The following is a 27853-nucleotide window of genomic DNA, read 5'->3' on the forward strand; positions in this document are numbered from 1 at the left end:
CCTCCCGCAGGGGTGACACGGGGACACGGGGCTGCAGCTGGCAGGGATTTTCCTGGCTGGCCCTGAAACTCTCTTGTTTTGACTCGCTGCCCTGGGACACTCCCCAGAAGTTGCCACTCTCTCTGTGCCATGGTCAGGCTGGCCCTGGCCGAGGGGCAGCTCAGCTCGGCAAAACCCCAGGCGATGACACAGCGCCCACCTGGGCCGGCCAGAAAGAAAAGGGGAAGAAGGCACAGCCTGAAACACAGCTGGAAACCCTGCCAAAACCTCTGGCAGCCTTCAGCCCACACTCAGGCTGCTGTGCCTGTGCTGGTGGAGCACGGGCACCTCCAGGGTGGGTAGAATGGAGCTGGGATGTGCCAGCATTGCTGGGATGCAGGATGTGGGCTGGGGTGGAACTGTGCTGGGGACAGCTGTGACATCTCCCCCCAAACACACAGTGCTGAAGGGTCAGGCTGTGCTTTGTATCTTGCGGCACTTTCCCCATGCTGGGTCTTCCCCTCATGTCCCTGCAGCACTCAGACCATGCTCAATGTCCCCTGGGGCTCGGGGCTGCACGCAGAGGGCAGAGACCCTGCTGGTGACACCCCGCATTGCCCCCACAGCACAGCACAGCACCCCCACACCCCGGTACCTTCCTCCCCACTTCCCCCATCCCTTCCTGGCCCCCCCGAGGCCGGGGCGGGGGGCACAAGGCGGGGAGCCCCGGGTACCATCTGCAGGAGCCCAGGTGGCCGCCGAGACACGCCATCTGCTCAGCCACCTTCGGGGACCGTGCAGGCGCTGCTGTATTTTTAGGACACGTTTCCTCCCTCCCACCTGCAGCCCAGAGCCGCCTTTCGGGTTTCTAACAAGTTGTTTCTCTCTCTCTGACAGCTCTTGGGGAGCACAAACACTGGTGCTGAGGGGCCTGGCCGGGGCTGCAGGGATGGGCTGCACAGGGGGGTCACCCCAAGTGCTGAGGAGGTCGGGGCGATGCTGCAGCTGCAGATCAGGGCAGCAGCAGCAGGAACAGCTGTGGGAAAACCTCATCCCATGGATGATCCCAGGCAAAGGGGCTGCAGCAAGGAGGATGAGCCCCGTGTTTGTGCCAGGCTGCAAATGGACAACCATGCCATGCATTGCCATGCTGGTTGTGCCGCGCTGCTGTGCCAAAGTGCACCAGGACAGCTGTGCCGGGCTGTGCAGTGCCATGCCAGTCCTGTCGTGTTGTGCCGTGCCAGTCCTGCTGTGCCGTGCCAGTCCTGCCATGCTGGTCCTGCCGTGCCAGTCCCACCATGCCTGTCCTGCCGTGCCACGCTGCACCACTCCGGCCCCTCGCAGTGAGGAAGTGAGGCCGGCGCGAAGGGGAAGTTGTTGGAAAGTCAGACCGGAATGGCTGATAGGGAAGGCAGAGCTGGGCTTGGTCACAGATGGTTCCTGTTGGGGAAGGACACGGGCGCAGCTGCCCGGCCACCCCCACCCGCCGCATTATCACTGCCCGGCAGCTGTTCACCTTCCCCTCGCCATGGGACACGGCTGCGCTGCCACTGCGGCCCCGGCCGTCACATGAGCGGCCCTGGCGGCTGGGCAGGCTCCGGGCGGGCAGGACACCCTGATCCCCTCCGGGCAGGACACCCAGCTCCCCTCTGCAGCTCGGCATCCCCAGCCCCAGCACAGCTCCTGCCCACACCTGGGACAAGGCTCCTGGCACCAGCTTCAGCGGGACTCGCAGACTTGGGGAGCTGCCACCATCTCCTCGGGACCCTCCAGAGTGGACAGGGACCCCTCGTGGGCCAGGGCACCACGCAGGAGCAGCCAAGGTGAGAGGCGGCGACGGTGGCGGGGGGAAGGTGGCAGTGGCCGTGGCAGTGCCATGTGCTGTGGCACGGGTGACTCACCCCAGTGCCAAATGCAGCCTTGGGCAGGCAGGTGCTCCCCAAGGGGTGGCACGTGGCTGGCATGAGTCAGTGCATCTCCTTGGGGACCAGCCAGTGGGAATGGGGAGCTGGGACATGGCCAAGCCCATGGCAAAGGCACCATGGGCTCGCTGTCATGGGGACCCATTCGGAGCCTGCTCTGAGATTAAACCTTTCCATAACGAGTAATCAGCCCCGAGGATGTTTTATTTCCAGCATTTCAGCCCTGTGTTTGCTGGGTGTTTGTGCTCATTCTGGGATCAGCAGCTCGCATCTGAGCTCTCCAGGTGCTGCTGCTGACGGTTTGCAGTGCAGAGGCTCCGTGGGGATGGAGCATCCCACATCCCTCTGCTGGAGCATCCCCAGGCACCGAGGCCAAGGAGCTGCAGCAGCTCTGGGGGGCTCGGGGGCCCAGCTGGGCCCGTGCCCAGCACGGGCAGGAAAGCAGAGCCGGCTGAGTCACCGGTGTGAACAATGCTGGCCCCGTGCCTCGCTTCCCCTCACTCCCCACCCTGCTGCCCTGGCACTGCGCTCTGGCCGCAGCCCCCTGCCCACCCCAGCACCCTCCTGTGGGTCAGGGACACAGCTGGGACAGCACACAGGCAGGGTTTGGGTGCACCCCAGTGCTGCACCTGTTGTGCTGGTCCCCCAAGGGTGGGGGAGCCGTGCTGGGGTCGCTGTGCCCAGGGCTGGCCCATGGCAGCAGGGGCACGCTCCGATAAGGGATGCGGCGCGGGGCTCGGCGGGCTCCGGAAAGCTGCAGCCAGGGAGCCGTGCAGATTGCTGCGGGCTCACCGGGCTGCCCGTTAGGCTTTTGTCGGGAGAAATGTTTATTTTGTTGGCCAAATATCTCTGCAAACTTCCTGATTTCCTTGCGGCCGGCGAGGCAGCGATAGGGCTGGCGAGGCCGTTGCCGGCCCCGCTCTCCGGCTCCGGCACCGAGCGCTGTTATCTCTGATGCACAGCGGGCAGGGAAGAGGTGGGGAAAGGGAAATGAAATACAACAGAGGTGGCACATTTTTTGCTCTTGATAACAAGCCCTGCTTTAGCCTGGGAACTTGGAAACGATGCAGGTGGCCAGAGACAGCCGCAACGTCCTCTGCTGCCGTGGTGCCTCTGGAGCTCGGAACAAATCCCAGACCTCACCCGGCACCAGCCCCTGGCTCCCCGAGGCATGGCCTGGCACAGCACAGATCAGCACTGGCCTCCACACAGCCAGAGCCCCAGGCTGGAGGATTTTGGCCCTGGGAAGGTTCTGAAAGCACCCCAGGGCCTGGATGTCCATCCAAGCTGCGTGCTGGAGTGAAGGCAGGCTCACACCACCTCCTGCCAGCTCCCATTGATTTTTGCAGGGATGCGAGGTGTTGGAAGTGCAATGCCTGCTAATTAAATCCCCATTGTTCTTGGGAACGATGCAGGCAGTGCAGCCTGTGGGATGGGGAGGGCCAGGAAGGAGCTGGTCCCCAAGGTTAGTGTGGGAGAAGGGGGATGTGAACCTGTTGTGAACCCAAGGGCATCTCAGGGCGTTCTGCTCAATATCTGTCAGTGAATTCCTGCTGGCCAGGGATGAGGCTGGCAGGACTTGCCGCTGGGTGCTGCCCCCACGGAGGTGCCAGCATGGTCTCCATGCACCCCAAAACACCAGCTCCTGGAGTCAGGGCAGCACATGGTCACTTCTGCTTTGCAATTAAAACACTTCCCAGGCTCTCTATGGCAATGAAAAGCTGGAAATTTGGCCCCTGGCAGCCCCAAAACCTGGAAGTACCCAGAGGAGCGGAGCTGTATCCTAAAGTCTCACGTTTTTTAAGGCAAACTGGTGATTTTCCAGAGCCGGCAGCGCAGGGCGAGCAGGATGATAAGCAGTAGGGGGTGGTTTCCCTTTGAATGCCACGAAGCAGGAACGAATCTGTTAGCAAGGAAAACAGGATTTTAATTATTATTTTTTTTTCTTTTAATGGGAGATGCGCTTTTTTTTTCTTTTCTATGTGGAAGCTGTGGGAAAGCCACAAAGCCACTGGATCTGCTTCAGCAGCCACTGGGGCTGCTCCTTGCAGCCCGATGGCTGCAGGGTGGGTGACTCCAAGTGTGGGGAGCCCCAGGGGTGGTCACGGAGGGAGGAGGGAAGCCAGGCACAAACGAAGCCCCTTTCCTGGGAAAGGCTCGGTGCTTCCTGCCCAGCAGATGTCCCCGGGCGGATGCAGCTGCGGAGGGCGATAGCCGGGGGCAGGAGAGCGTCTTCCCCGGCCGCTGGCTCCTCACCGGCCCCTTATCTCCCTGCCGCATTCCCCGATGGATTAACGGGCAGGAAAATCCAGCGCCGGGGCTCCTGCTGCAAGGCAAATGCCAAGGGAAGAGCGCCGGGGGCTGCAGCCTGGCTTGTGGTGCTCGGTGCTCGCCCTGGGATGGATTCGGGCACTGAGATTCGGGCACTGAGATTCGGGCACTGAGATTCGGGCGCTGAGATTTGGGCACTGAGATTTGGGCACTGAGATTTGGGCACTGAGATTTTGCAGCCAGGGCAATGGGACCATCCATGGTCACACCGACCCTTCCCAGCCCAGCAGCTCCCTGTCCCTGCAGGGATGCTCCAAGCAAACAGGGGTTGGAGACTCCAGGGCCGTGTAGGGCTTTGTGTCACTGCAGCTCGTGGGCACTCGGCCACACGTTGTCACCAAGCTCTGCTTGTAGGGCACCGCTGGCAGTGCCACATCCACAAGGGACTCAGAGAGGCGCCCGGGGATGCTCTGCTCCCCGAGAGGGAACGGATAGAGACTGAGGAACCCAGACGGACGGACAGACAGACCCGCTGGGGGTGACACAGGAAACCTGAGGCACGCCAGGGCTGAGCGCGGCACGGCTCGGTGCCCTCGCCTGCAGACACCGTCGGTCCCGTGAGAGCGGGCGGGGGCAGGACCGGCACGGCACGGCACGGCACGGCACGGCATGGGGAGGGACAGGGCTGGGCCACCAGCCTGGCCAGGGGCAAGGTGTGATAAACCAGCACCGTGGGATCTTTTAAAAAGCCTGACGGTTGTGAAGAGGGGGATGCAGCCGGAATAGCAATCAGCAATCAGCTCGTCCCGGCGCGCTGGGGAGCACCGCGGCTGAGCCGAAGCGCCTCCGGGAGAGCCAGGACAAGGGCAGTGCCCGGGGACAGCCCTGGGTCACCGCCGGTGGCTGGGCACCCACAAGGTGTGGAAAGCGTCCCCATCACTGTGATGGCTGCAGAGGCAAGAGGGGACATCTGAAGGTGTCCTGTTGGCACCGTGAGCCCAGCCCCTGCCCACATGCACCGCCCCGATAGCGGGCAGGGGTCCTGTGCAGGGCAGATACGATGGCACACGGTGGTCACCGTTTCCTGAGAGGTTTTTGGTACCAGCTGCCTTCATCTGCCCTCAGCGAGCGCCTTATCTCCGACACACACCAGGCCAAGGCCTCAGCGCTCCCCTTCTCCCCCAGGCTGTGCCTTGGGGTGTCCCTTTCCCCGGGGAGGGTCCTTGGCACTCTCCAGAGCCTCTCCATGTGCACACCCCGCAGGGATGGAGGATGTGACCCCCGAGCACAGGTGGCGGGTGATGGTGACACCCGTGGGGTGCCAGGCACTGCGGATGGGCACTGCGCAGGACGCTCGGCAGTGGGAGATGCCGCCTCCCCACAACAAAGGGAGCAGGGATCACCGCACCGTGTGCGGCTCGTCCCCGCCCCGGGCTCGCCGCGCCATCAATCACACACCGTGACCGACAGCGAGTCAGGACGGGAGTTTCCACCCTCTGCCACGGGTGGGAACGCGCTGGGGCCCCGTCGTGCCTCGCTTCCAGATTTGCCGGGGGAAGGAAGGATTGCCAGCCCGGGGCTGGGATGGATCCCGCGGTTATCGGGCTCTGGCAGGCGCTTATCTCCGCTCCAGCCGTTCATTTCCCACCGCAGCCGAGCGCCGCGGGGCCACCGGCTCTGCTGGTCCCATCGCCTGTCCCCAGCACCCGGGGAGCCCCAGCAGCACAGAGCCCAGGGCTGAGGGATGCGGGAATGTTTTCTGTAGGAATGCCAGACCCCCCTTCATCCCACCCATGGCACCCAGGCGTGTGGTGCAGGGGTGGCCGTGGAGATCACAGCAGCCCCGGGCTGGGAGCGGGCTCGGGGCAGGAAAGGGTTAAGCCGGGGAAGTTTGCTCACTCTCAGCAATGATTTAAACCAGACAGAAAGGTTCTGTCATCCATCACGCTAACAGCCAGATCATTGTGTTTTAAAGTGTCTGTAATTGCAGCAATACAGAGACCGGGAGGAAGATAAAGGCTGGGAAGATGCAAATGCCGAGGGAAGCTCCAGCCCCTCGCACCCAGCGGGGACAGATCTGGGGACAGCCCTGGGGACAGCCGGGCCTGGCGGGCCCGGGCTCCTCCTGCATGGTGATGGCACGGAATGGGTGATGGAGTGTCTTTGGTGGGGTAGGAGCACCCACAAAACAGCACAAGGGCACAAACCCAGTGACAGGGATGGGGAGGGAAGGGTCTGAGTAGGTGCTGCACCCCAAATATTGTCCAAAAATCACGTTTATCTCCCTCGTTATCCCTGATCGTACAAAGTGGCTCTCCTTTCCCATTTCCTTGGGGATCCAGGGGATCCCAGGGATGGGGTACAAAGGAGGGTGGGAACTCACCCAAAGCCTGGCAGGAGGTGGCCACGGCCATGGCCAGGGTGGCCCGGCTTTGTCCCGGCATCCCGGGCCACGTGCAAAGGCGCCGGCGGGGAATGATCAACATTCAGCCGAGCCCCGCCGAATAAAGCCAGCTAACACAAATGTTTATTTTCACAGTAGTGAATTATGACTTCAATAGACCAAAATTACAGGCTGCGTGCGTGGAATAGGAACGCAGCCGCCCCTGCCACCCAAACGCCACTGGGGGGGGACGTGGTGGCTCTGTCCCCTGCTGTCCTGTGAGGTGGCAGTGCCACCTGCCCATGCCCACAGTGCTTGAGTGGCTCCTGGGGCACGAGGTGCCAGGGCAGGGGGTGTTTGATGTTGTCCTTCATCTGCACCCCAAATCAAGGAGAGGTGGTGACAGTTCCCAGCAGGTCCCTGTGGTGTGGGGGTGCCAGGGGGCTGGCAGTCAGAGGGGATGGGTTTGGTCATGGCCAGGCTCATGGCACAGCACCAGCTGGGCACTCCCAGGAGGGTTTGTGGCGTGTTCCAGGGCTGCACTTGGTGTGTGACACAGGTGGCTGGGCTGAGAGCGTGGTCACCCCCATGGGCACATCCCTGCTCTCCCAGTGAGGCCCTGATCCCAAAGGGGCCCTGTGCTGGCAGCCCAGAGCTCTGGGAACACTCTTGGGCTGCCCCCCTGGTGCTGGGGGTTCACAACACCTCGACCTGCACTGGGAGCCGCTGTCCAAGTGCCTGTGTCCCCAAGCACACGTGGTGCTGGCATTTGCATGTGCAAGGCTATGCTGTGGTGAGGCAGGAGTGCAGCTGTGCAGGGTGGAATCCCCTCCTGTGCCCCACGGGAACTGGGGCAGCACGGCCTGGAGAACCACAGACCCCTGAGAGCCCCCTGAGAGCAAGGGATGGAAAACTGGAGCTGGGGCTGGAAGGGCTGGGTCAGGGCTCTGCAGCACCTCCTGCTGTGACCCCAGCAGTGGGGGGAGCTGGGCTGTGCAGTGACCATGCAGTGGTCGTTTGGGGACCCTGTGGTGGCCCCAGAGTGGCCAAGTGATGGCCATTTAGTGGCCGTAGAATGGTCACTCAGTGGCTTTGTCATGATCATTTACTACCTATGGGAAGGTCACTCAGTGGCCTTGTGGTTGGCATTTGCTGTCCATGCAGTGGCCACACAGAGGCCATGGAATGACATTTACTGGCCATGCAATGACCCTTTAGTGGCCATGGAATGACATTTACTGGCCATACAATGACCCTTTAGTGGCCATGCAATGACCCTTTAGTGGCCATGCAATGACCACTTTCTGGCCATGCAATGACCATTTTCTGGCCATGCAGTGGCCACTCAGAGGCCACGCAGCCCTTGTGCAGTGGCCATGCCAGGGTCGTGCAGTGCCCTCACAGTGCCCACACAGTGTCTGTGCCTCTCTGGCTGCCCAGTGGCCACGCAGCTGTCCTGTGCCACCCCAGCCCGGCCGTGCCGAGCCGGGTGACTCCGCCCGGCAGAGCTGCTGCTCTCCCAATCCCCGGGAAGCGGGGAGGATGAGTAATGCACCGGCACGGGGCAGTCGCAGAGGGAAGCAGCTGCCAGGCACAGTAATTACACACAGAGGCAGGGCTGGGCTCGCAGGGAAATTCGCAGGGAAATTCGCAGGGATTGTGTTCCCTCTGCACGGGAGCAGCAGCGATGTAGGAGGACTTCGGGAGGGAAAATTTGAATGCTGTCCCCCAGCTGGCACGGGGCACGCAGGAAGGGTGTGCCTGGCAGCCAGATGTGCACGGCTGTTGGGGAGGGTCCCACCGGCATTCCCAACACGCAGCTGCCCTTGGAGCCTCCCCGAGGCCCAGCAGGGTGGGGGGCACTCCAAGGCCAGGCTGGGATGGGCATGTGGGACTCTGAGGGCTGTGCCCATGCTCTTGTGGCTGTTCCAGTGCAACCCCAGCCCTTGGGCCCCTGGAGAGGGAAGCTGAGCAAGCACAGCTCCATCCCCCCCCAGGCCCTTGCAGACACCCCCACCCTGCTCCACCCCCTTGACCCTTCCCATGGCCCCAGACCAGTCCTGTACCATTCCCTTGCAGTCCTTCCACCTCCCCCAGAACAATTCCCAGCTCCTTGCAGCTCCCCAAAACATGTAACTCCACCCCCACGCATCCCCCCGCTCTCAGCTTTGCAACCCCTGATCTTTAGCATCCCCAACTCTGACGATTTAGCAAACCCAGATCCCTGCAGCCTCCAAGCCCCGTACACCACCGTGCACGGCCTTCCAGTCCCCAGAGTGTCACCAGGTCCCACTCACCCCCTGAAGCCCTGGGCAGCCCCATGTCCCCGTGCAGACCGCCGGTGTCATGCAGCCCCGTGTCCCACTCAGTCCCCCAGTTTCGTGCAGAATCCCCGGTGCTGCCCAGCCCTGTATTCCCGTCCATCCCATCCTGTTTCCGTCCCGATGCCGCCCATTCCCACTCCCACTCCCATTCCCATTCCCATTCCCATTCCCATTCCCATTCCCATTCCCATTCCCATTCCCATTCCCATTCCCATTCCCACTCCCTGTCCCATCCCATCCCATCCCATCCCATCCCATCCCATCCCATCCCATTCCCACTCCCTGTCCCTGTCCCTGCCCATCCCATCCCATCCCATCCCATCCCATCCCATCCCATCCCATCCCATCCCATCCCATCCCATCCCATCCCGTCCCTGTCCCGATGTCTCCCATTCCCGTTCCCGTTCCCTGTCCCGGTCCATCCCCCCCGTTCCCGTCCCGATGTCTCCCATTCCCGTTCCCGTTCCCGGTCCATCCCCTCCCGTTCCCCTCCCGGTCTCTCATCCCGGGGGTCCCGCTGCGGCGGCGGCGGCGGCGGGGGGCGCCCCCTGGCGGGCGCGGCGGGCCCGCTCTAAGGCAGCGGCGCGGGCGGGCCCCGCTCACTCCGGGCCGGGCGGGCGGCGCGGCGGCAGCGGCGGCGCGGCGGGGCCCGGCCGGGCACGGAGCGCGGCCGCGGGCGCCCCACGGCCGCGGCGCGGCGCCGGGAGGATGCGCCGCCGGGGGTGAAGCGGCCCCGCGGATTTACCGCGGCTTCTCCGCCCTCCCCCGCTTCTCCGGTGCCCCCCCTCCGGGGAGGGGAAGCGCCCCGAGCCCCGGAGCTGGCGGCGAGCGGCGGCCCCGGGCGCGGCGAGCGGCGGCGGGCAGGTGCCGGGGGCAGCCGCCGCCGCGGGGCCGCGCTCCGCCAGCGCCGGCCTTAAGCGGACCGGGGCCGCCGCCGCCGGGGGCCGCTGCCGGCTCTGCCCGCTCCTGCCGGCCCCGCCGGCCCCTGCCTTGGGACTTACCTCACGCCTCCGCCACACCTCAGGACGGTAAGTGACGTCCGCCAACCGGGACGGGGACGGGGAGGCTGCCGGTGCCCGCGGGGGCTCCCGTGAGAGCGGGGCTTGGAATTCTCCCGGTGTTCGGGGGATGCTCTCGGTGCACGGGAGAATCGGAGGCTCCCGCTGCCCGGGGAGGCTCGTAGGGCAGAGGGGCTGTGGGTACTATCGGTGTTCGGAGGATGCTCCCGGTGCGTCGGGGAATCGGAGGCTCCCGGTGCCCGGGGAGGCTCTCGTGGAAAAGGGCTGGGAGCGCTCCGGATGCTCGGGGGGTGCTCCCGGCGAGAAGGAGCCGGGGAGGCTCCCGGTGCCCGGGGACGCTCCTGTTGTGCGGGAGTCCGAGATGCTCTCGGTGCCCGGGCGAGGCTCCCGGTGTCGGGGAAGCTGCCGGTGCGCAGGGCAGTAAGAGGCTCCCGGTGCCCGGGGAACGCTCCCGGTGTCCGGGGGATGCTGCCGGTGTCGGAGCAACTGCCGGTGCGCAGGGCACGGGCATGCCCAGCGCGGTGCCCGCCACGGCGGCGGAGCGGGGCAGGGCAGCGGGGGCACAGCCGGGGCAGCGCTCGGAGCGGCTCCGAGGCGGAGGCAGCCCCGGAGCGGGATGGCCGTGCCCGCGGGCCCCGCTCCCACGCACCGCGCTGCCGCGGGGCCGGCGGGGCGCAGACCCCTCTTCCCTGCGCTGCCGGGGCAATTCCTGCTCTCCCCTCCGTGTTCCCCGCCGCCGTTTCCCGTGCGCCGGGGCGGCGTGGGGCGGCACAGCGTCCCCGGGAACCCACGCGAGTTTGTGCCCACCCCCAGCAGAACCCCCCCGGTTGTGGCTCCCGACTCGTGCCCTGCAGTCCAACTCTTTGTCATCCCCGCATCCCTCCGCTCTGCCCGCATCCCTCTCCGGCTGCTGTGGGCTGGGAGCCGGAGCCGTGCTGAGGGCGAGGAGGAGCTGCCCCACTCGGGAGAGTTTGCGGGAGGAATCCCGGGGCCGCTCCGGGAGTTCCAGCCCCTCCGTTGTGTGTTTTGGTGCCAGGACACGGCTCCGTGCTGGGCACACGGGGCTGCGCTGGGAACGCTCGCAGGGTCACGGCGTGTGCCAGGGGATGTTTGTTTGTTTGGATGCGGATTTGGGAAGGAAGGCTGGCTCGGGAGTCTCCAGCGCTGCCATTCATCACCGCCCGCTCTCGCTTTCCCTTCGGAATTGCGCTGAGCTGGGCAGCCCGGCTGTGCCAAGGGAACGCTGCCGGCGGAGCGATGGAGCGAGCCTGGCCCCGCGCTTCTCCTCCGCGACACCGAGCCGGAGCACAAGCAGCTCTTGCTGTCATCCCCTCGCCGCTGGATGGTGCCTTCGGATACCGCAGAGCGTTTCTCTAGTTAAACACACCTTTTCTTGGAATTCTTTTTTTTTTCCTCTATTAGCCAAGAAAAACTTTGCAACTTTCCCTCGCTGTCGGAGAGGAGCCGCTGCCGCTGCTGCGTTTCATTTTGTTTTTTTAATTCGAGGTCACGTGTGCATTGACAGCGTCTTTGATTCCAAGCGATGGTCTCGTCTCCAGCTTAGGAAGAGCTTTTGAGCTCTTCCCTCTGTTGTTTTCTCTCTGTTCAGGAACAAAGAGATTTTTCTGCCTTTAATTAAAAGGAACATTAATTCCCTGCTCCTTTGTCGAGCGACTTGAAGACACTCTGCAAGCGCCCGTCTGCTCGGCGCCGCGGTGGGTGAGCTGTGCCGCGGTGCAGGGCATGGAGGAACGGGGGAGCCAGCCCAAAACCCCGCGGCACACACGGAGCAGCAGCCGCGGAGGATGCTGACAGCCCCGGCCCTCGGGTGAGGAGCCCCATGGAGCTGAGCTGCCGCCTGGGGCGGGCTCTTGGATCCTCGGAGGTTTGTGAGGCAGCACTCCTCTCCACACAGGGAGAGGTTCCGTGCTTGGGGAGGCGAGTGGAGGTGAACTTGGCTGTGCCAGGGGGGTTTTCCCTGCCGGCTGCCTCCCGTGCTGGCAGGTAAGGCTTTACCCGGGAGCAGGCAGATGTTGGGTGTGTTTTGTTTGGCAAACGTGAGTGCAGATGTTGGTTTTGTAGGGGGAAAAGCCAGGACATGGAAGGGGAGAGGCTGTTCTCCCGTCGCTCTGGGTGCTGCCCTGGGGTGGATGCCGGGTTTGGGCAGTGGGGAGGCCTCGTGTGGCTGCAGGATTTGCCTCTTTCATCAGGAACTTCCAGGCTGCAGGACGGAAAAATATTCTGGTGCTCAGCCCCCCTTCAGGGCTGGGCTGCTGCGGGCAGGAGGGGGCTCTGGCAGGTCCCATGGGGTACCTGGGGCTGGCAGGTCTGTGCTGCCGTTCCTGGAATTCTGCTTTGAGCCGGGGATGTTTGCGTGCGGCAGGATCCGGCGCTGAGGCTCCTGCAGTGCCCTGGGAATGGGCTCTGGCTCTGCTCACTGCCATCAATCCCTGCTGGAGTCTGGGGACACTTTGGCTCTGCCCGTGGCTGTGCACGGTCCCCTGTCCTGCAGCCACCCCGGGAAGGTGTCCCTGTGCTGTGGGACCCCCGGGGAGGGAGGCACCCCACAAATTTCTGTTATTTTACCTCTTAGCCCGAGTCAGTGGACTGGCAGCGAGTCAACCGGGAAGTGCAGGGCTGCCAGGGAGTGCTGGCAGTGGAGCAGGGTCTGGGTCCCTCCTGGGGGACACACAAATCCCCCCACAGCAGCACCGACCCTCTGCAGCCCCCAGGCAGACCAGCAGGGTCACAGCGAGCACAAGGCTTGGGGCAGATCAGGGCCGGGTGCTGTGAACGGGGCTGGGAGGGACCGGGGACAGCCCAGGGGTTAAGCTGGGCTTAATCGCTGCTGCTGGGGCCGGGGATGCTGTCAGTGCTGCAGGTCGGGGGCTGCAGCCTGCCCTGTGCTCTCCGAGCTGGATCTCACGTGGGACATGGGTTTAGCTGCCCTGCAGGATGGGGAGTCCCCGAGCTGGGATCAATCCTTGCCAGCCAGAGGCAAGATCAGGCTGGTGGCACAGAGGGCACTCCCTGGCCTCAGTGCCATTGCCGGGTTTGGGGCTATTTTTAGATTTCCTGAAGCTGTTTTGTGCCGTCCCTCCCACTGTGCTCAGGCTCCCCAGGGGGAACCCCACCTTGACAAACCCCCAGCTTTCCTTCGGAAGATGCCGACCGATGGTTCCAGAAAACATCCGAGGGATTTCCTGTTTATTTTGCAAAATTCTCATTAATATTTTTTTTCCTGTGTGTTCTTTGATTCAATTTCACATGGGCAAAATCGCCTTGAAATGGAGCCCGTGGTTCAAAAAATAGACAAAGAGTCGGTGAGGCAGCAGCCTGAGGCTGTGGGAGAGCGCGGCCGGATCCGGCACCCCCTCGGAGCCGGTACCAGCCCGGGGAGCGGCTCTGCCTCGGTGTTCCCACGCTGCCGGGACCGGAGCCGCGGGTGCGGGGGGAGCTTTTCCTTCTCCAGCCGCTCTCTGCCTGCAGGATGCCCCGAGCCCCCTGCGTGTGCCGCTTGTCGCTGCTCCGGCCACCTCTGGGCACGAGCATCCCCCGCTCGGGGCTGCAGAGATCCCTGCCTGGGGCGCGGGGCCGGTTTTGGGGCAGGGGGCCGGTTTTGGGGCGCGGGGCCGGTTTTGGGGCGCAGGGCCGGTTTTGGGGCGCAGGGCTGGTTTTGGGGCAGGGGCCGCCCTTTGGCGGTGCTCCGGGGGATGGTGCAGCCCGGGCGTGGGGATTTGGGGCGCCCCTTTGGCGGTGCTCTAGGGGATGGTGCAGCCCAGGCGCGGGTGTTTCCTGGCTGGGGGCGGCTCCGGCAGGGTCAGCCCCAGCCCTGCTCCCTCTCCAGGTGTTCGGGCTGCCCGCGGCACTGTTTACTCCTGGTGTTTAGCCAGGATATTTAATTTCCAGGAGTGTAAGGCAGCTGGGGAGCAGCAGGGTGTGTGTGTATGTGTGTGCGCCCACCTCCCTGTGCCACCCCGGTGGGATCAATCCGACGGTGGCAGCGGGCACGACACTGCAGCCGATACTGTGCCCTGGCCGGTGCTGCTGGCCGACAGGTCAGCGGGACCCCCCAAACTGCCCCTGTGTGTGGGGGACCCCTCCTCCAGCCCGTCCCCCCGCCAGCAGCCACGGCGTCGCCAGCCGCTGTTGACTCACAAGCTCCGCCGTCGAGTCCCGGGGCTGAGGCCGAGATGCTTTTACAGGCAGGGCTGAAATGCACAAAATGTTCGACTTGTAAAATATGTAGCGTGAGAAAATAGCCTTTTCTGCTCTCCTCCTCCTCCTCCTGCCGCCGCTCCCTGCCCCATCTGCTCGCTTGGAAAGCTTCCCGCAGCCGGGGGGGGCCGGCGGCGCCCGGGGTCCCTCGCCAGGGATGGCACCCACCCCGTGCCACCCCGTGCCACCCCTCGGTGCCAGGAGGGCACAGGGATGCGCTCGGTCCATGGGGACGCTGCCGCCTTCCTCCTCTCGCCATCCCAAAGTTCCGTGGGTGTGTTTGGAGAGGGAGCGCGGGGCTGGCACGGGCAGTGCCAGCGGGGCTGGGCCGCCTCGATTTTGGGGCATCCCATGGGGCTTGGGCTTTCCAAAACCTCTCCCGAGGGTCCCGGGAAATCCCCGTGCGAGGAGCCCCGGGAGGAGCCGCCACGCCGGAGCTGGCCAGGAGCCACGGTTTTCACCTTAATCCATCGTTATCTGGGCACATTTCGGATCCTTGCCAAGAGCAAGGTGGGAAGGGGGGGTGTGAGCATGCTTTCCCTATTCCCCTGCCATCCTTTTTGCTGCCTGTGTGTAATTAACAGAGTAATTAAAAACAGGATGAGTTAATTGGTATTCATTTATGTGGCAGATGTTTTTAATTGAGATACGAAACAATTTACCTGTTTACATAAACAATAGCAAATGAAGGCTTGTAAAACAGAGAGGGCACCTTTTTTTTTTTTGGCTTTTTTGTTGTTGTTTCGAGGAAAAATCAAACCCATCCCCATCCCCCATCCATGGCCACGGCAGCTCGGGGCAAGCAGGAGCTGCTGGCACTGCCTTGGTGGCACCGAGCCAGCTGCTTTGGGTCCCTGGCTGGGTGGTTTTGGGTTAAAAACTGGGATTTTGGGGCTTGGGGTGCGTGCAGAGCCTGGCTGCGGGCGCTGCTGTCCCGTGTGGAGCTGTGCTGGCACTGCCACACGCAGGGCTCGGGACCTGCTGGGGGTTGGTGGCCTGGAGTTGGTGCCCGTGGGGCATCTGCCAGCAGGGCTGGCACTGCAGGGTGTGGGGGCTCGGAAAGCAAAGCCAGTTGGGATGTACCTGAGCTGGGGGAATGTGCTTTACCCTGGGAAATTGGGATGTACCTGAGCTGGGGGAATGTGCTTTACCCAGGGAAATTGGGATGTACCTGAGCTGGGGGAATGTGCTTTACCCAGGGAAATTGGTATGTACCTGAGCTGGGGGAATGTGCTTTACCCAGGGACTGTGCTGGTGGGAGGTGTCCCAGCTGGGCCAGGGGCACAGGGGCTGTCTCAGGATGCCCCTGGGGGTGACCTGCAGGGGCTCCCCAGGACTGGAGCTGCCTGGATCAGGGCTCCTTCACAGATTGTGCAGAGTTTGATTAATTTGATTTATTTCTGAAGGGCTTCATTTGTGCTGGTGAGTGCTGGGTGTGGATCGCTCCCTGCTGGGCTGGCTCCCCAAAATGAGCACCCAGAACACCCTGATGATGGGTGGGCAGCGTCCCTCAGCATCATCATGGAATGGTTTGGATTGAGAGGGGCCTTAGAGCTCACCTCATTGCCCTGCCATGGCACAGACACCCTCCACCCTCCCAGGCTGCTCCAAGCCCTGTCCAGCCTGGCCTTGGGCACTGCCAGGGATCCAGGGGCAGCCACAGCTGCTCTGGGCACCTGTACCAGGGCCTGCCCACCCTCCCAGGGTAGGATTCCTTCCCAATATCCAATCTAAATCCACCTTCTGTCAGCATCCCACAGCTGCACTCCTGCCTTGTCCTGCTCCAAGTGCAACTGGGGATGCACTCCAAGCTGCCTGTGTCACCTTTGTCACCTTTGTCACCATGGCCCAGGGAGGGGATCAGGATGGGTGCAGGGCAGGAGGGAGCTGATCCCAGAGATCAGGATGGATGCAGGGCAGGAGGGATGCTGCCGTGGCCTCAGGCACTGCGCACTTCCAATTCCAAACCTGCTCCAGCTGGGACAGCTCTTGCCCTGCCATCTTATCGGGGAGTTGTTCTTGGCCCCGCTGGCTGCGGCAGCTGAGGAGCAGGAATGCTTCCCTGCCTTTGTTTCGCAGGCAGCCTGGCTTGGGGAGACGTCGCCTCCAGCATCTGGATTTCATTTGTGGCCATTTGGAGAGCATGAAGGATGCTGGGCGCTGAATTCCCTTTAACCCCTTCCTCACCCGGGCAGCTTTGCCTGCAGGGAGCCGCAGCTTTCCAGCGGCCACATCCAGGGCAGCTCCGTGCCTGCCTCACCCCATCCCTGGGGAAAGGAGAGCAGGGCAGCCGGCCCAGGCGCTCTGCTCTCATCCCGGAGCCGGCACATCCCACTTGTTGCCCGGGGACAGGCAGAACAAGGCTCGTGGTGGCTGGATGGGCTCCCCGGGGCTGTGGGAAACAGCACGGGCTGGGATGGGATGGGGTGGGATGGGATGGGATGGGATGGGATGGGGTGGGATGGGATGGGATGGGATGGGATGGGATGGGATGGGATGGGATGGGATGGGATGGGATGGGGTGGGCTGGCTGCCAGCCCCATCCCTCAGGCACTGCTCCTGCCCCTCCGGACGCCGTGTGCCCACTGGAATGTGTGACAGTGTCACCCGGCAGGGACCCTGCCCCGGGGGTCAGACCCTCCCTGCCGTGTGACAAATGGGGGGCTCGGGGTCACACGGGGGGTGCGGGGGTCCCGCATCCGCCGGCCCCGGGGCCAGGGTGGGGAGCGGCCGCTCCCGCCGGCCCAGCAGAAAATACTAATCCTTTTATTTTTATATTATTACTTATTCATCTGGGCTGCACAGACCTAATGGAAACCAGATGGAGGAAAACAGACACGGCCCCGAGCGGCTGGGACAAATTACCCCAAAGAGAGAAAAAAATAGAGGGAAAAATAATTCCAGTGGAGTTGGAGTTGGAGCTGTGCTGGGGAATCGCTGGTTGAAGGTGCTGAGGGGAGGCTGCACTTTGCTCCCCAAAACCTCCTTTGCTCCCCTGGAGCTCATCCCATCCTGCAGAGGAGCTCGGTTGCTGGCACAGCTGTGGTTGGGTCCTCTGGGCATTCCAGGCTCTGTATCCCATTGGATTTGGGACCATTCCTGTGCCTGCCTGGCTGTGTTTGGGTTGCAAACACCTCAGGGAAATTTTAAAATTTAAAGGCAAAAAAGAAAACACAAGAAAAACCAGAACCAGACCCCATTTCCCTGAGTTCTTGCTCAGCTTGATGGAAACTTTCCTGCTGATGGGAAGCTGTGGAAAAGCCATGTCAGTGCCAGGATGAATGTGTCCATGTTTGCTCCATGATGTGGGAATGTGCAGGGAGTCAGGGCAGCGAGGGGGACCGGGGCTGGGAGGGGGGGGATGCTGGCAGGGACCATGCCAGGGATGCAGGCCAGGATGCTGCCAGGGCTGTGACAAGGACAGGGATGGTGCCAGGGATGCAGGCAAGGATCGTGTGGGATCCAGGTGCTGCAGCTGTGACCCCTGTGCACACTCAGGGCTCATCCTGTGCTGTCAGAGCTGGATCCTGCTCTGCTGAGTGACAGGGGCAGCCTGCAAGGCTGGAGGAGTTTTGCCCAGAGATGGACATTTCACAAAAAGGAAAATAAAAGTTTTTCAAAACAAACCATTTCTTCTGGCAGGCCCTGTAAGAAAGCTGAGGTTTTGGGGGGAGGAAAGCTGCAAGGTCTTGGGGTTTCTGCTGTGGCTGGGCAGGGAGAAGGGAGTGAGGAACGGGGAACTGCAGCATGCACATCCAGGTGTCTGCAGCATTCCAGTGTGGACAGAGAGGGATAGCCACGGTGCTGGAGCCTTCCAGAAGGATCCTGTGGGTGACCAGCTGAGATTTTGGCTCCTGCCAGCATCTCCTGGTGCTCTGTGTGCCACCACCTGTGGCACAACCCCGATGGCATCTCAGGTGGGGATCAGGGCCTGCTTTTACTTAGCCCAGCCAATGTGCTGTGGCTGGGTTTAATTCGTGTCCCCACAGTTGCCCTGGATTTAGGATGGATATTGGATTAGTGATTATCAGCCAGGCACAGGGGGTCCCCATGGCCGGGGTGGCCGTGGTGGCCGCTCCCATCTTTGGCCAGAGCCGGCGGCGGTGCAGGCGCGGTGACAGATCCCCACAGCTGCCAGCATTTGTGGTCACCCATCAGGGCCAGTGTGGCAGCCAGGGGGCCCAGAGCCTGCCCCGGGGCTGTGACTGCAGGGGATGGGGGTGGCATGCTCTCCCCTTGGTGGGGAATGCACTGCTGGGAGTTATTTGGGGTTGGGAGGGAGGTGGTGATGCCCTCTGGGGTGATGGTGATGGTGATGGTGATGGCTGGAGCTCCACGGTCTCTGGATTGCAGGACAGTCACTGGTGGATGTGTGGATCCTGCTGTTGTCATTGCTACTAAACACTGGCTGTAATGACCCCACAGTCTCTGCCAGGGGCTGTGCCAGCCCTGGGTGATGCTGCCAGGGATGGTGAGGGGTCAACGGGCAGCAGGAATTCCCAGGATGTGTCACTGTGACAGCAGTGGTGTGAACCAGGCTGGGGCAGGCTTGGCACTGCAGGGGCAGAGCGGTGCCAGCACTGTGTCCCCACCAGGGCACTGTGCAGATGAACAGCAGCTCCATCACCCTCCCACCACCCTGTGGCACACGGGACACCGGGCACCGTCCCTGTTACCTGAGTTCTGCAGTGGCACCAGCGATGCCCAGGCCAGCCCGATGTCCCCAAGTGTCCCCTGTGCCCCTGACCCCAGTTTGCCAGGGAATCCCAGCCCTGCCTGGCACACCCTGCTCACCTCCCCGTGCCCTCTTCCCGCAGATAACGCGGAGACCGCCGCCATGCCCGACTCGCCGGCCGACGTGAAGACGCAGGCCCGCTCCTCGCCGCCCAGCATGCCCCCGCCCGCCGCCCAGGGAGCCTCACGCCACCCCTCCTTCACTCCCAGCACCAGTGAGTACCCTGGGCACGGGCTGCCAGCCCGGGCTGCCCCCAGCTCCTCCTGACACGCGGCACCCGGGGCCGGCAGCGCGCTCAGGAGCTCAGCGCGGCGCTGGCGGTGACACGGGTGACAGCACCTGGCCTCAAGGCTCTGCTTGGGTGCACGTTGCCAAGCCATGGCTGGCAGTGCCCTGTGAGTCTCTGGGGACAGGGACATCCTGCCAGCCTGTCACCAAGTGCTGGCACAGAGCAGAGTGTGGTTGGAGGGTGGTGGGGTTGGGGGAGTTCTGTGGATCACAGATGGCCCCGTGGTGCGTCCCGCGCGTGTGGGGACACATCTGTCCCTCTGCATGTGGCACCCAGTGGTGGCAGGGCAGTGTCATGGCCAGCCACAGTGGCTGGGAGCTCCCTGCCCTGCCCAGGCTATGGCGTGGTGGCATCAGGGATGCCAGGTGGGAGTTTCAGTCTCTGTGGTTGAGTGGGGACAGCCGCCCAATGCGGTGGCGGCACCAGAGGCACGTGGGCTCATTGCACACCCGCAGGGTTCGCACCAGGGATCTGTCACTGTGCTGGTGTCACTGTCCTGGCACATGGATGGACAAGGCACAGGCAGTGCAGGATCCAGACAGGCAGGGGACAAGGCTGGCCCCTGGCAGGTGTGGCAGTGGCCACTGCCAGCAGCTGCTCCAGTTCTGCTGAGACTTTTCCTGGGCATGTGCATGTGCAAGGGTTTTGCTCGTGGCTGTTTCTTGCTCAGAAAAACCCCAGTGGGGAAGAAAACACCCCAAAACAACCCCAAAGATCCATCCTCTGACACTTGCAGCCCCCCAGCAGCGCTTCTGGACTCTAGAAATCAGCTGGTGCTCAGGGGTGCTTGGTTGGTTTGGATGTCAATCCCAGCCCTGTGCTGATGTGGCAGCCCAGATGTGGCTGGGTCTGGGATGAGGGACCAGGGGTGCAAATGGCCTCTGCACCATGGCTCAGCACAGAGAGGGGTTCAGGACATGGGGCTGGCAGCCTTTCTGCCACGCCTCAGCACGGAGCAGGATTCAATATGCAGGGCCAGGGGTGCAGGCAGCCTCTCCATCCCAGCTCAGCATGGAGCAGGGTTTGAGACACAAGGCTGGGGGCATGGAGCATCTTGGCATGGACACCACGGTGTTTTGGTTGTTCTTGGCCTTGGGGGACCTCATCTGGTCCCTAAACTGTCAGGACTTTATCAGGCAGCCGAGCATCCATCCCCTGAACCCTCCCTGTGGCTGCGGTGGGACGCAGGGACCCGGCTCCCTGGTGGGTCTGGCAGCTTTGCCCGTGGTGAGGAGCATCCTGTGCAGGGCCCCGGGCCGAGAGCTGCCCCCTCTGCTCTCTCATCATAGCGTGTTTTATTTTGCTTGCAGATCGAGACGCTGGCCCTCCGACGTTTCTGCCTCGCGGCCGTTTTCATGGTTGCTTGAAATGGTCGATGGTCTGTCTTTGTAAGTAAAATGAAACACCCGCTCTCATGAGAGAGCCGAGCGCAGCCACAGCCCCGGGGCGCTCCCCTCGCCAGTCACGGGGATGGGACCCCCAGCCCCACCCGGCCCGGGGACACGTGTGCTGTGCTGTCCAACTTGGGCACGCAGCTGTCACGGGAATAAAGCCCTGGTGGCCGCCGGGTTATTTTTGGCACCTCTTCAGCGAGCGGCGGGCGCTGCCTGGCTGGAGAGCGAGCGGAGAGGGACCCCCCGAGCAGGCAGGGCTGGCAGGGCAGGGCAGCACCCCCAGGCACCCCCAGGTCAGTGCGGGGGGTCCCAGTGGGGACAGGCGCGTGCATGCCGGGGGACACGGGCGACGCGCCATCGGGACATGGGTGACGCGTGTTGTCACCCGTGCTGGCCGGGAATGGGTGATGCCTGTTGTCACCCACAACATTGGGATACAGGTGATGCATGTTGTCACCCGTGCCGTCGGGATGTGGGTGACACATGTTGTCACCTGTGCTGTCTGGGACACAGGTGACATGTGTTGTCACCCATGCCATTGGGACATTGGTGACATGTGTTGTCACCCACGACCTCAGGACCTGTGTGACACATGTTGTCACCCACATTGTTGGGACATGGGTGATGCATGTTGTCACCTGTGCTGGCTGGGACATGGATGCCATGTGTTGTCACCCCCGTCATCAGGACATGTGTGCTGTGTGCTGCCATCCGCGCCATTGGGACAGGGGTCACACCCGTTGTCACCTGAGCTAGCCAGGAAAAGGTCCCTGTGCTCACATGGGGCTGGTGCAGGCGAGCAGGGTCTGCCACTCTGATGGTTGGTACCCCAATATACCCCCCGGGGTCTGCTGGTGTGCGGTGTTCAGGCAGCTCCTGTCCTTGCTGAGCGGGCAGTGGGGACAGAGGTGGCAGTGGCATTCTGCAAGCCAGGCTGGGCTCCATGGGAAATGGCTCATGGGTTCTCTCTGGGAGTGCTGAGCAGGGGCAGGATGGAGCCCTTCCCTTGGCTGCTTGGCTGATGAGGAGCTGGATCAGGCCCTGACCATGCTGGGGGATGCTCTGCATCCCCTCCTTCCCTCCCACCAGTCCAGGATGCAGCCCCAGGGATTCACCAGAATCCTGAATCCCTCCAGGGGGTGCCAGCCCCACATTGCCCAGCAGGACACCCTGGTCCTACCATCCCAGCCTTGTCCCCATGGTGCCAGGGCACAGCCACCCGCTCTGACCCCCATTCCCTGTCTCCCCAGTGATGAACGGGAGCAGCCACTCGCCAACTGCCATCAATGGGGCTCCGTCCACCCCCAACGGGTTCAGCAACGGGCCAGCCACCTCCTCCAGCGCCTCCCTGTCCACCCACCAGCTCCCTCCAGCCTGTGGTGCCCGCCAGCTCTCCAAGCTGAAGCGCTTCCTCACCACCCTGCAGCAGTTTGGGAACGACATCTCCCCCGAGATCGGGGAGCGGGTGCGCACCCTCGTCCTGGGGCTCGTGGTACGTCCTGGGCTCAGCCAGGGGACCCCGCATCTGGGGATCCTGGGTTTTCTTCTGGGGTTGGAGATGCTGCCAAAAGGGAAAGAGTGGCCTAGATTGATCTGAAATCCTGGAGGAAAGGGGGTTGTTTTCCCAGCGTCTCCTGGGATCTGTGCAGCCAGTGCAGGGTTGGTCCTGGCTGCTGGCATGGCCAGTGAAGCCTTGAGCGTGGCTTTCCCATGAGTGTGGTTTCCCTTTGAGCCTGGCAGAGGAGCAGGAATGGGGGAGGGACAGCCAGGTGTCCCCCAGGGGTGCGAGGGGCTGTGCCAGGGGTGCTGAGCCCAGCCTGTCCCCACAGAACTCCACCCTCACCATCGAGGAGTTTCACGCCAAGCTCCAAGAGGCCACCAACTTCCCGCTGCGACCCTTCGTCATCCCCTTCCTCAAGGTGGGTCTCCAGCCTGGGCAGGGTGGGATTCATGGCTGCATTTCAGCACAGGGAATTTAGGGGTGCCTTTGGGGCTGGCAGCTGCCTGTAGGTCTGCCCGTGTCCCCCCAGGCACACGTGTGCCCCCACACGTGTGGAGTCATGCAGGGCCAGGGCTGGTTGCAATAAAGCGAGGGGTCAGCCCAGCTGGTTGCCACTTGAAATTGCAAATTCATTAAAAATTCCCCCTTTTTTTAAATTTTGTGCTGACTCTGCAGTGTCACCCTGCTCTGGAGGGATTTGCCTGGTGTTGGCATGCCTGGCAGCATGGGCACTGCCAGCAGATGTTTGAGCCCGGTGTCCCCTGTCCATTGCTAGCAAAGGAATAATTAAAAAGTGCAAAAATAACTCCTTTTCCACCTCTGCATGGCAGCCCCCCCAGAGCAGGAGTCCATGAGTGGAGGTCCGTGCTCATCACAGGAATCTGCTGGAGAGGTTTCCTCCAGGCTGAGCTGGAGTGGGACAGCACAGCCCCCTCTCCCCCGTCAGTCTGCAGGGATTCTGGGCTCCGTGGGAGCAGGGAAAGGTGAACTGGCAGGCCCTGGCAGGCACTGGTGGCCCTGTGGCTCCAGGCAGGCTGGGATCCATCCCCGCTGTCCCCGTGCCAAGAGCGCAGCGGCCGCGCCGGCCGCCCTGGCACCCCGCTCCCAGCTGTTCCCACCGCCCGGCCCAGATGTTTCTCATTATCCTAACTGCAACCAGCCGGGCTCGGCGTGCTTCCCAGACTAGGGACTTGCTGTTTTTGTGGGATTGCTTCCCCCCCGGCCAGGCAAGGGAAGGGGAGGGAGGGTCTGGCCCTGCTCACCGCAACTGCAGCTCGGGCTGTGGCACTAACGTGTCCCACAGATGGGATTTGGCTGCGGCTCAGCTGCCTAAGGCAAAATCCAGGGCTGGCAGCCAGAGCGCTGGGCTAAAGGGGGTTCTGCTGCTTAATTCTGCTGTTCCTGGGGCTGCAGCGCTGTGGGGGGACATGGTGGGTGGGTGGGAGGGGGAGGAGTTCACAGCTGATCCTTACAGCTGTGGGTGCCACAGGGGCTGGGGGTTCGACAGGTGCAGTCCCCCCTGGGCAGTCATAGGGACAGGGTGGCCGAGGTGGCTGACCAGGCCCAGGGATGATGCTCTGCAGCCCCTGCCAGATGCAGCAAGGCTCTGTTGAAGCTGTGTCTGAACCCTGTGGGATGCCACACAGGTCCCCCAAAAGCCTGCCTGGCCCCTGGGCACACTGCTGCCATCCCTGGGGAAAGGGAGCAGGACCCCAAAGGGAAGGCACCCCCTGGCACCCCCTGCCCATGGCGAGCTGAGGGCACAGCCAGGCTGCCCTGGGGGGGCTGCAGGGCTGTGGAATGGACTGTCAACCCCACTCTGCAGGCCAACCTGCCTCTGCTGCAGCGGGAGCTGCTGCACTGCGCCCGCATGGCCAAGCAGACCCCGGCCCAGTACCTGGCCCAGCACGAGCAGCTGCTGCTGGACGCCAACGCCTCCTCTCCCATCGACTCCTCCGAGCTGCTCCTGGAAGTGGGCGAGAGCGGCAAGAGGAGGACGCCAGACAGGTGCCAGCCTGGGGAGGGGCATGTGGGATTCTTCAGGGGCACACCTCTGAAAAGGGGAGGTTGTTCTGGGGAGCCCACTGGGGACCGACCTCCTCTCCTCCTGCCAGGACCAAAGAGAACGGTTTGGACCGAGACCCCCTGCACCCCGAGCACCTCAGCAAGCGGCCGTGCACCATGAGCCCAGCGCAGCGCTACAGCCCCAGCAACGGGCTGAGCCACCCCCCAAACGGGCTGGGACACCCCCCCGCCGGCCCCCCCCTGCCCCAGCACTACCGCCTGGAGGACATGGCCATGGCACACCACTACCGGGACACCTACCGGCACCCCGACCCCCGGGAGCGCCCGCGGCCCGCCGGTGAGCCCTGCTGTCCCCAGGCACGGGGGAATGGGGCTGGGAGCCCCCAGAGGGAGAGGGGTCCTGCAGGGGCTCACCCTGCTCTGCTCTTGCCCTGCAGCCGTGCACGGGACGCGGCAGGAGGAGGTGATCGACCACCGGCTCACGGACCGGGAGTGGGCCGAGGAGTGGAAGCACCTCAACAACGTAAGTGGTGTCCCTGTCCCATCCCGTATCTGTGTGTCCTTCCACTCTACCCTTAATCCCTTATGGGGGTTTCCTCCCGAGCATCCTCTGCTTCCCCAACCAGCACAGCACCCCAGAGCTGGCGCAGTCTGGCATAGCCCGAATCCCCCTGCCCAGCTGCCTGCAGCAGAGCCCCCTCCCTATGCCTGCTGTTGCCCCCGCAGCTGCTGAACTGCATCATGGACATGGTGGAGAAGACGCGGCGCTCACTGACGGTGCTGCGGCGGTGCCAGGAGGCCGATCGCGAGGAGCTCAACCACTGGATCCGGCGCTACAGCGACGCCGAGGACATGAAGAAAGGCAGCCCCCCCTCGGCACGCCCCCACAACTCCTCCTCCTCGGCCGCCGCCGAGGCTCCCCAGTTAGGTACTGACCCCCGGGGCCGCGGGCTGCCTGCGGGGGCTGCGCCCGCTCCGGGTGCCCGCGCCGCTCTCCCGGGGGTCTGGCGCTGCTGGCAGGGGCATTCCCGGGGGATGGCATCTCCTAAGGGCGTCCCCTCTCTCCTTGGCAGACGCGCACCGGGACTTCGCGCCGCGGCCGCTCTCCGGGTACATGCCCGAGGAGATCTGGAGGAAGGCTGGTGAGTGCGGGGTGGGCACAGCCCCCGGCAGGGTGCTGAGCCAGGGGCTCTGCCCCAGCTCCCCTCATGGGGATGCCTGCGGTGCAGGAGGAATTTGGGGTGGTTTAGCGGGATGGGGGGATGCTGGGGCACTGGCACACCGCGGCCACGCTTGGCTGCTGCCTTCCAGAAGAAGCCGTGAACGAGGTGAAGCGCCAGGCCATGTCCCAGCTGCAGAAGGCCGTGTCGGACGCCGAGCGCAAAGCCCACGAGCTGATCACCACCGAGCGCGCCAAGATGGAGCGCGCCCTGGCCGAGGCCAAGCGCCAGGCGTCCGAGGATGCCCTCACCGTCATCAATCAGCAGGAGGACTCGAGCGAGGTGGGGACCCTGGGACGGCTTGGTGGCAGTGCTGGTGTGTGGGACCTGCTTGTCATGCCATCGAGGTTGCAGCATCTGCGTGCGAGGGTGGGAATGGGAGTGTGTGGCTGCACGTGGGATGGGAGGAGAGGGGAATTCCTGCACCAAGATGGGGATGCAGGGCATGGGCAACAATGGGGTGCATGGTTCTGGTTGTGGATGCAGTCTAGGATGACATGCATGGTCTGGGATGTTGCGCATGGTCCAGGGTAGGGTTGTATGGTCTTGGATTAGGGGAACCTGGTTCAGAATAGGGGAGCACAGTCCAGAATGGGTGTGCCTGGTCTGATACACAATCTGGGATGGATGTCCATGGTCTGGGATGGATGTGCACACTTTGGGATGGATGTGCACGGACTGGGATGGATGTGCACAGACTGGGATGGATGTGCACATTTTGGCATGGATGTGCACACTCTGGGATGATGGAGTGCCCGGTCCCACGTGAGGGTGCACAGCCCAGCCTGGGGTGCACGCTCCAGAGCTGAGGCCACGTTCCCATTCCCGCAGAGCTGCTGGAACTGCGGGCGGAAGGCGAGCGAGACGTGCAGCGGCTGCAACACCGCACGCTACTGCGGCTCTTTCTGCCAGCACAAGGATTGGGAGAAGCACCACCACGTCTGCGGGCAGACTCTGCAGGGGCTGCCGGGCCCCGCCGCCCCCGGGCCGGGCCAGCCCGACGGGGTGCCCGCCGTGGCCAGCAGCCCCAGCGAGGCGGGCTCGGTGGCCGCGTCCCGCGCCGGCACTCCGGCCACGCCGGCGCCGCTGGACAGCGCATCCCGCTGAGCCGGAGCCACGGACTGACTGCACCCCGTGCAATTTCCTCAGCTACCTGACTCGTGTGACCTCCGAAACGACCTCTCTAGCTCTCACAACTAATCCTCACGGATCCTCAAACTGGGCTTTAAGTGGAGTTAAGGCAAATACCGGTCTCTGTTCTTTCTTCAGTCTTTGTTTTGGCTTTTTTTCGGTTGGTTTTCTATCGGTTGGGGGATTGTGGTTTGGGATTTTTTGGGTTTTTTGGCTGTTTTTGTTTTTCTTTTTTGCTCTTTGGATGAGGGATTTGGCTCCAGCATCACCAAGCAGTGCTGTGGGGTGAGACCAGCCCGATCCCATCGCCCATCAGCGCTGCCAATGGGCTCACTTGGAGGAGGAAAGAACCTTCTTTTCTTCATATCTCTCTTCCTATTTTTTTATTTTTCTTTTTACCTTTATTTTTTTTTTTGTAAAAAAAATAAAGAAAATAAAAAAGAAAACGTCGGACTCTTTGGCTTTAAGTAAGAAATTGTAAAAAAGAAAAAAAAAAGAAAAAAAAAAGAGAAAAAATCCAAAAACCAGACGACGCGTGAAGGACGCTCACCTGTAACTACCTTGCTAGCTAGCCAAGAACAGACCAGACTCACCTCTGCTCCAAAGGAAATCCAAAACCAAGGAAGATCCAAACGTCTCTCCACTGCCAAAGTTCGTTTCGTTCTGTTGTCGCTTCCTTCCCCTCCCCACAAGGATGGATGGACATGCCCCTGGGGCTTTAAAGAATTTCTATTAAAATAAAGAAAAAAAAAAAAAAAAGGTGTTTTTTTACTAAAACCCCAACCCCCAAGGCGTGGGAGGGGGAGATGGGGCTGAGAACCGCAGCCGGAGCTGGCACATCTCTACCTCTGCCCGCCACCACCCTGGAAAAGGAGAACAAAAAGGAGATTAAAAAAAAAAGAGGATAATTAAAAAAAAAAAAAAAAGGAAGTTAAAAGATGGATTTTGGGTTTCTCCCTCCCCAAAGCTGTCGGGGGACCCCCCATCCCTTCACTGCCAGGCTGCTCCCACACCCCGCGCTGGATTTGTTTCACAAGGATTTTTAAGAGGAAAAGGAAAGGAAAAGGAAAAGGAACGCTGCCGCCTTCCTGGCCAAGGACAATGTGGATTATTGGGATTCTTGCCTCGCTGGAGCAGCACGGAGGAGGAAGTGCAATAGGGGAAGCCCGAGCTCCGAGCGGAGGCAGCAGTGCTGTGCGCTAATGTGAATGTAAATAGTGTCTGCAGAGGTCCAAAAATGAACCATAATAATAATAATAATAATGCTAGTGATAATAATAAGAGACGTTTGCCAAATAAAGGACGAGGAGGAAGCGTGGAGCCGTGGCGCTGGCCGGAGCAGGCCTGGCATCGAGAGGAGCTGTAGTTTTTCTGCATTTGCAAAACCCATCCTGTGTGTTTTCCGTAGGGGAGGAAGAGGAGGGAAGGGCTCGGGGCTGGGG

General features: G+C 62.5%; 1 protein-coding gene across 6 annotated transcripts; it reads left to right on the top strand.

The window, feature by feature from the left end:
* The first annotated feature begins 1544 nt into the window (after nucleotides 1-1544).
* CBFA2T3 (CBFA2/RUNX1 partner transcriptional co-repressor 3) lies at nucleotides 1545-27154 on the top strand. Of its 6 annotated transcripts, none has more exons than XM_030955784.1 (12): nucleotides 1545-1802; nucleotides 18934-19065; nucleotides 20451-20528; nucleotides 21785-22026; nucleotides 22364-22453; nucleotides 23861-24042; nucleotides 24150-24397; nucleotides 24498-24583; nucleotides 24787-24988; nucleotides 25134-25202; nucleotides 25372-25562; nucleotides 26112-27154. In XM_030955784.1, the coding sequence occupies exons 2-12, from the start codon at nucleotides 18954-18956 to the stop codon at nucleotides 26385-26387; spliced, it is 1776 nt and encodes a 591-aa protein (XP_030811644.1). In that variant the 5' UTR covers nucleotides 1545-1802; nucleotides 18934-18953; the 3' UTR covers nucleotides 26388-27154. The 6 variants fall into 6 exon arrangements, with proteins under 6 accessions (XP_030811644.1, XP_030811642.1, XP_030811646.1 ...); XM_030955782.1 differs by lacking the exon at nucleotides 1545-1802 and adding an exon at nucleotides 9780-9907; XM_030955786.1 differs by lacking the exon at nucleotides 1545-1802 and adding an exon at nucleotides 9780-9907 and having other exon boundaries at nucleotides 25375-25562.
* Nucleotides 27155-27853: the final 699 nt, after the last annotated feature.

Source organism: Camarhynchus parvulus, chromosome 11 (assembly GCF_901933205.1).
Source record: "Camarhynchus parvulus chromosome 11, STF_HiC, whole genome shotgun sequence".
NCBI classification, from domain to species: domain Eukaryota; kingdom Metazoa; phylum Chordata; class Aves; order Passeriformes; family Thraupidae; genus Camarhynchus; species Camarhynchus parvulus.

Bases quoted from the DNA above. Each gene is read 5' to 3' on its own strand.
- CBFA2T3 (XM_030955784.1), top strand. From the start codon at position 18,954: ATGCCCGACTCGCCGGCCGACGTGAAGACGCAGGCCCGCTCCTCGCCG. The intron at 24,043-24,149 runs GTGCCAGCCTGG...TCCTCCTGCCAG, and splicing joins AAGAGGAGGACGCCAGACAG to GACCAAAGAGAACGGTTTGG. The intron at 25,203-25,371 runs GTGAGTGCGGGG...GCTGCCTTCCAG, and splicing joins GGAGATCTGGAGGAAGGCTG to AAGAAGCCGTGAACGAGGTG.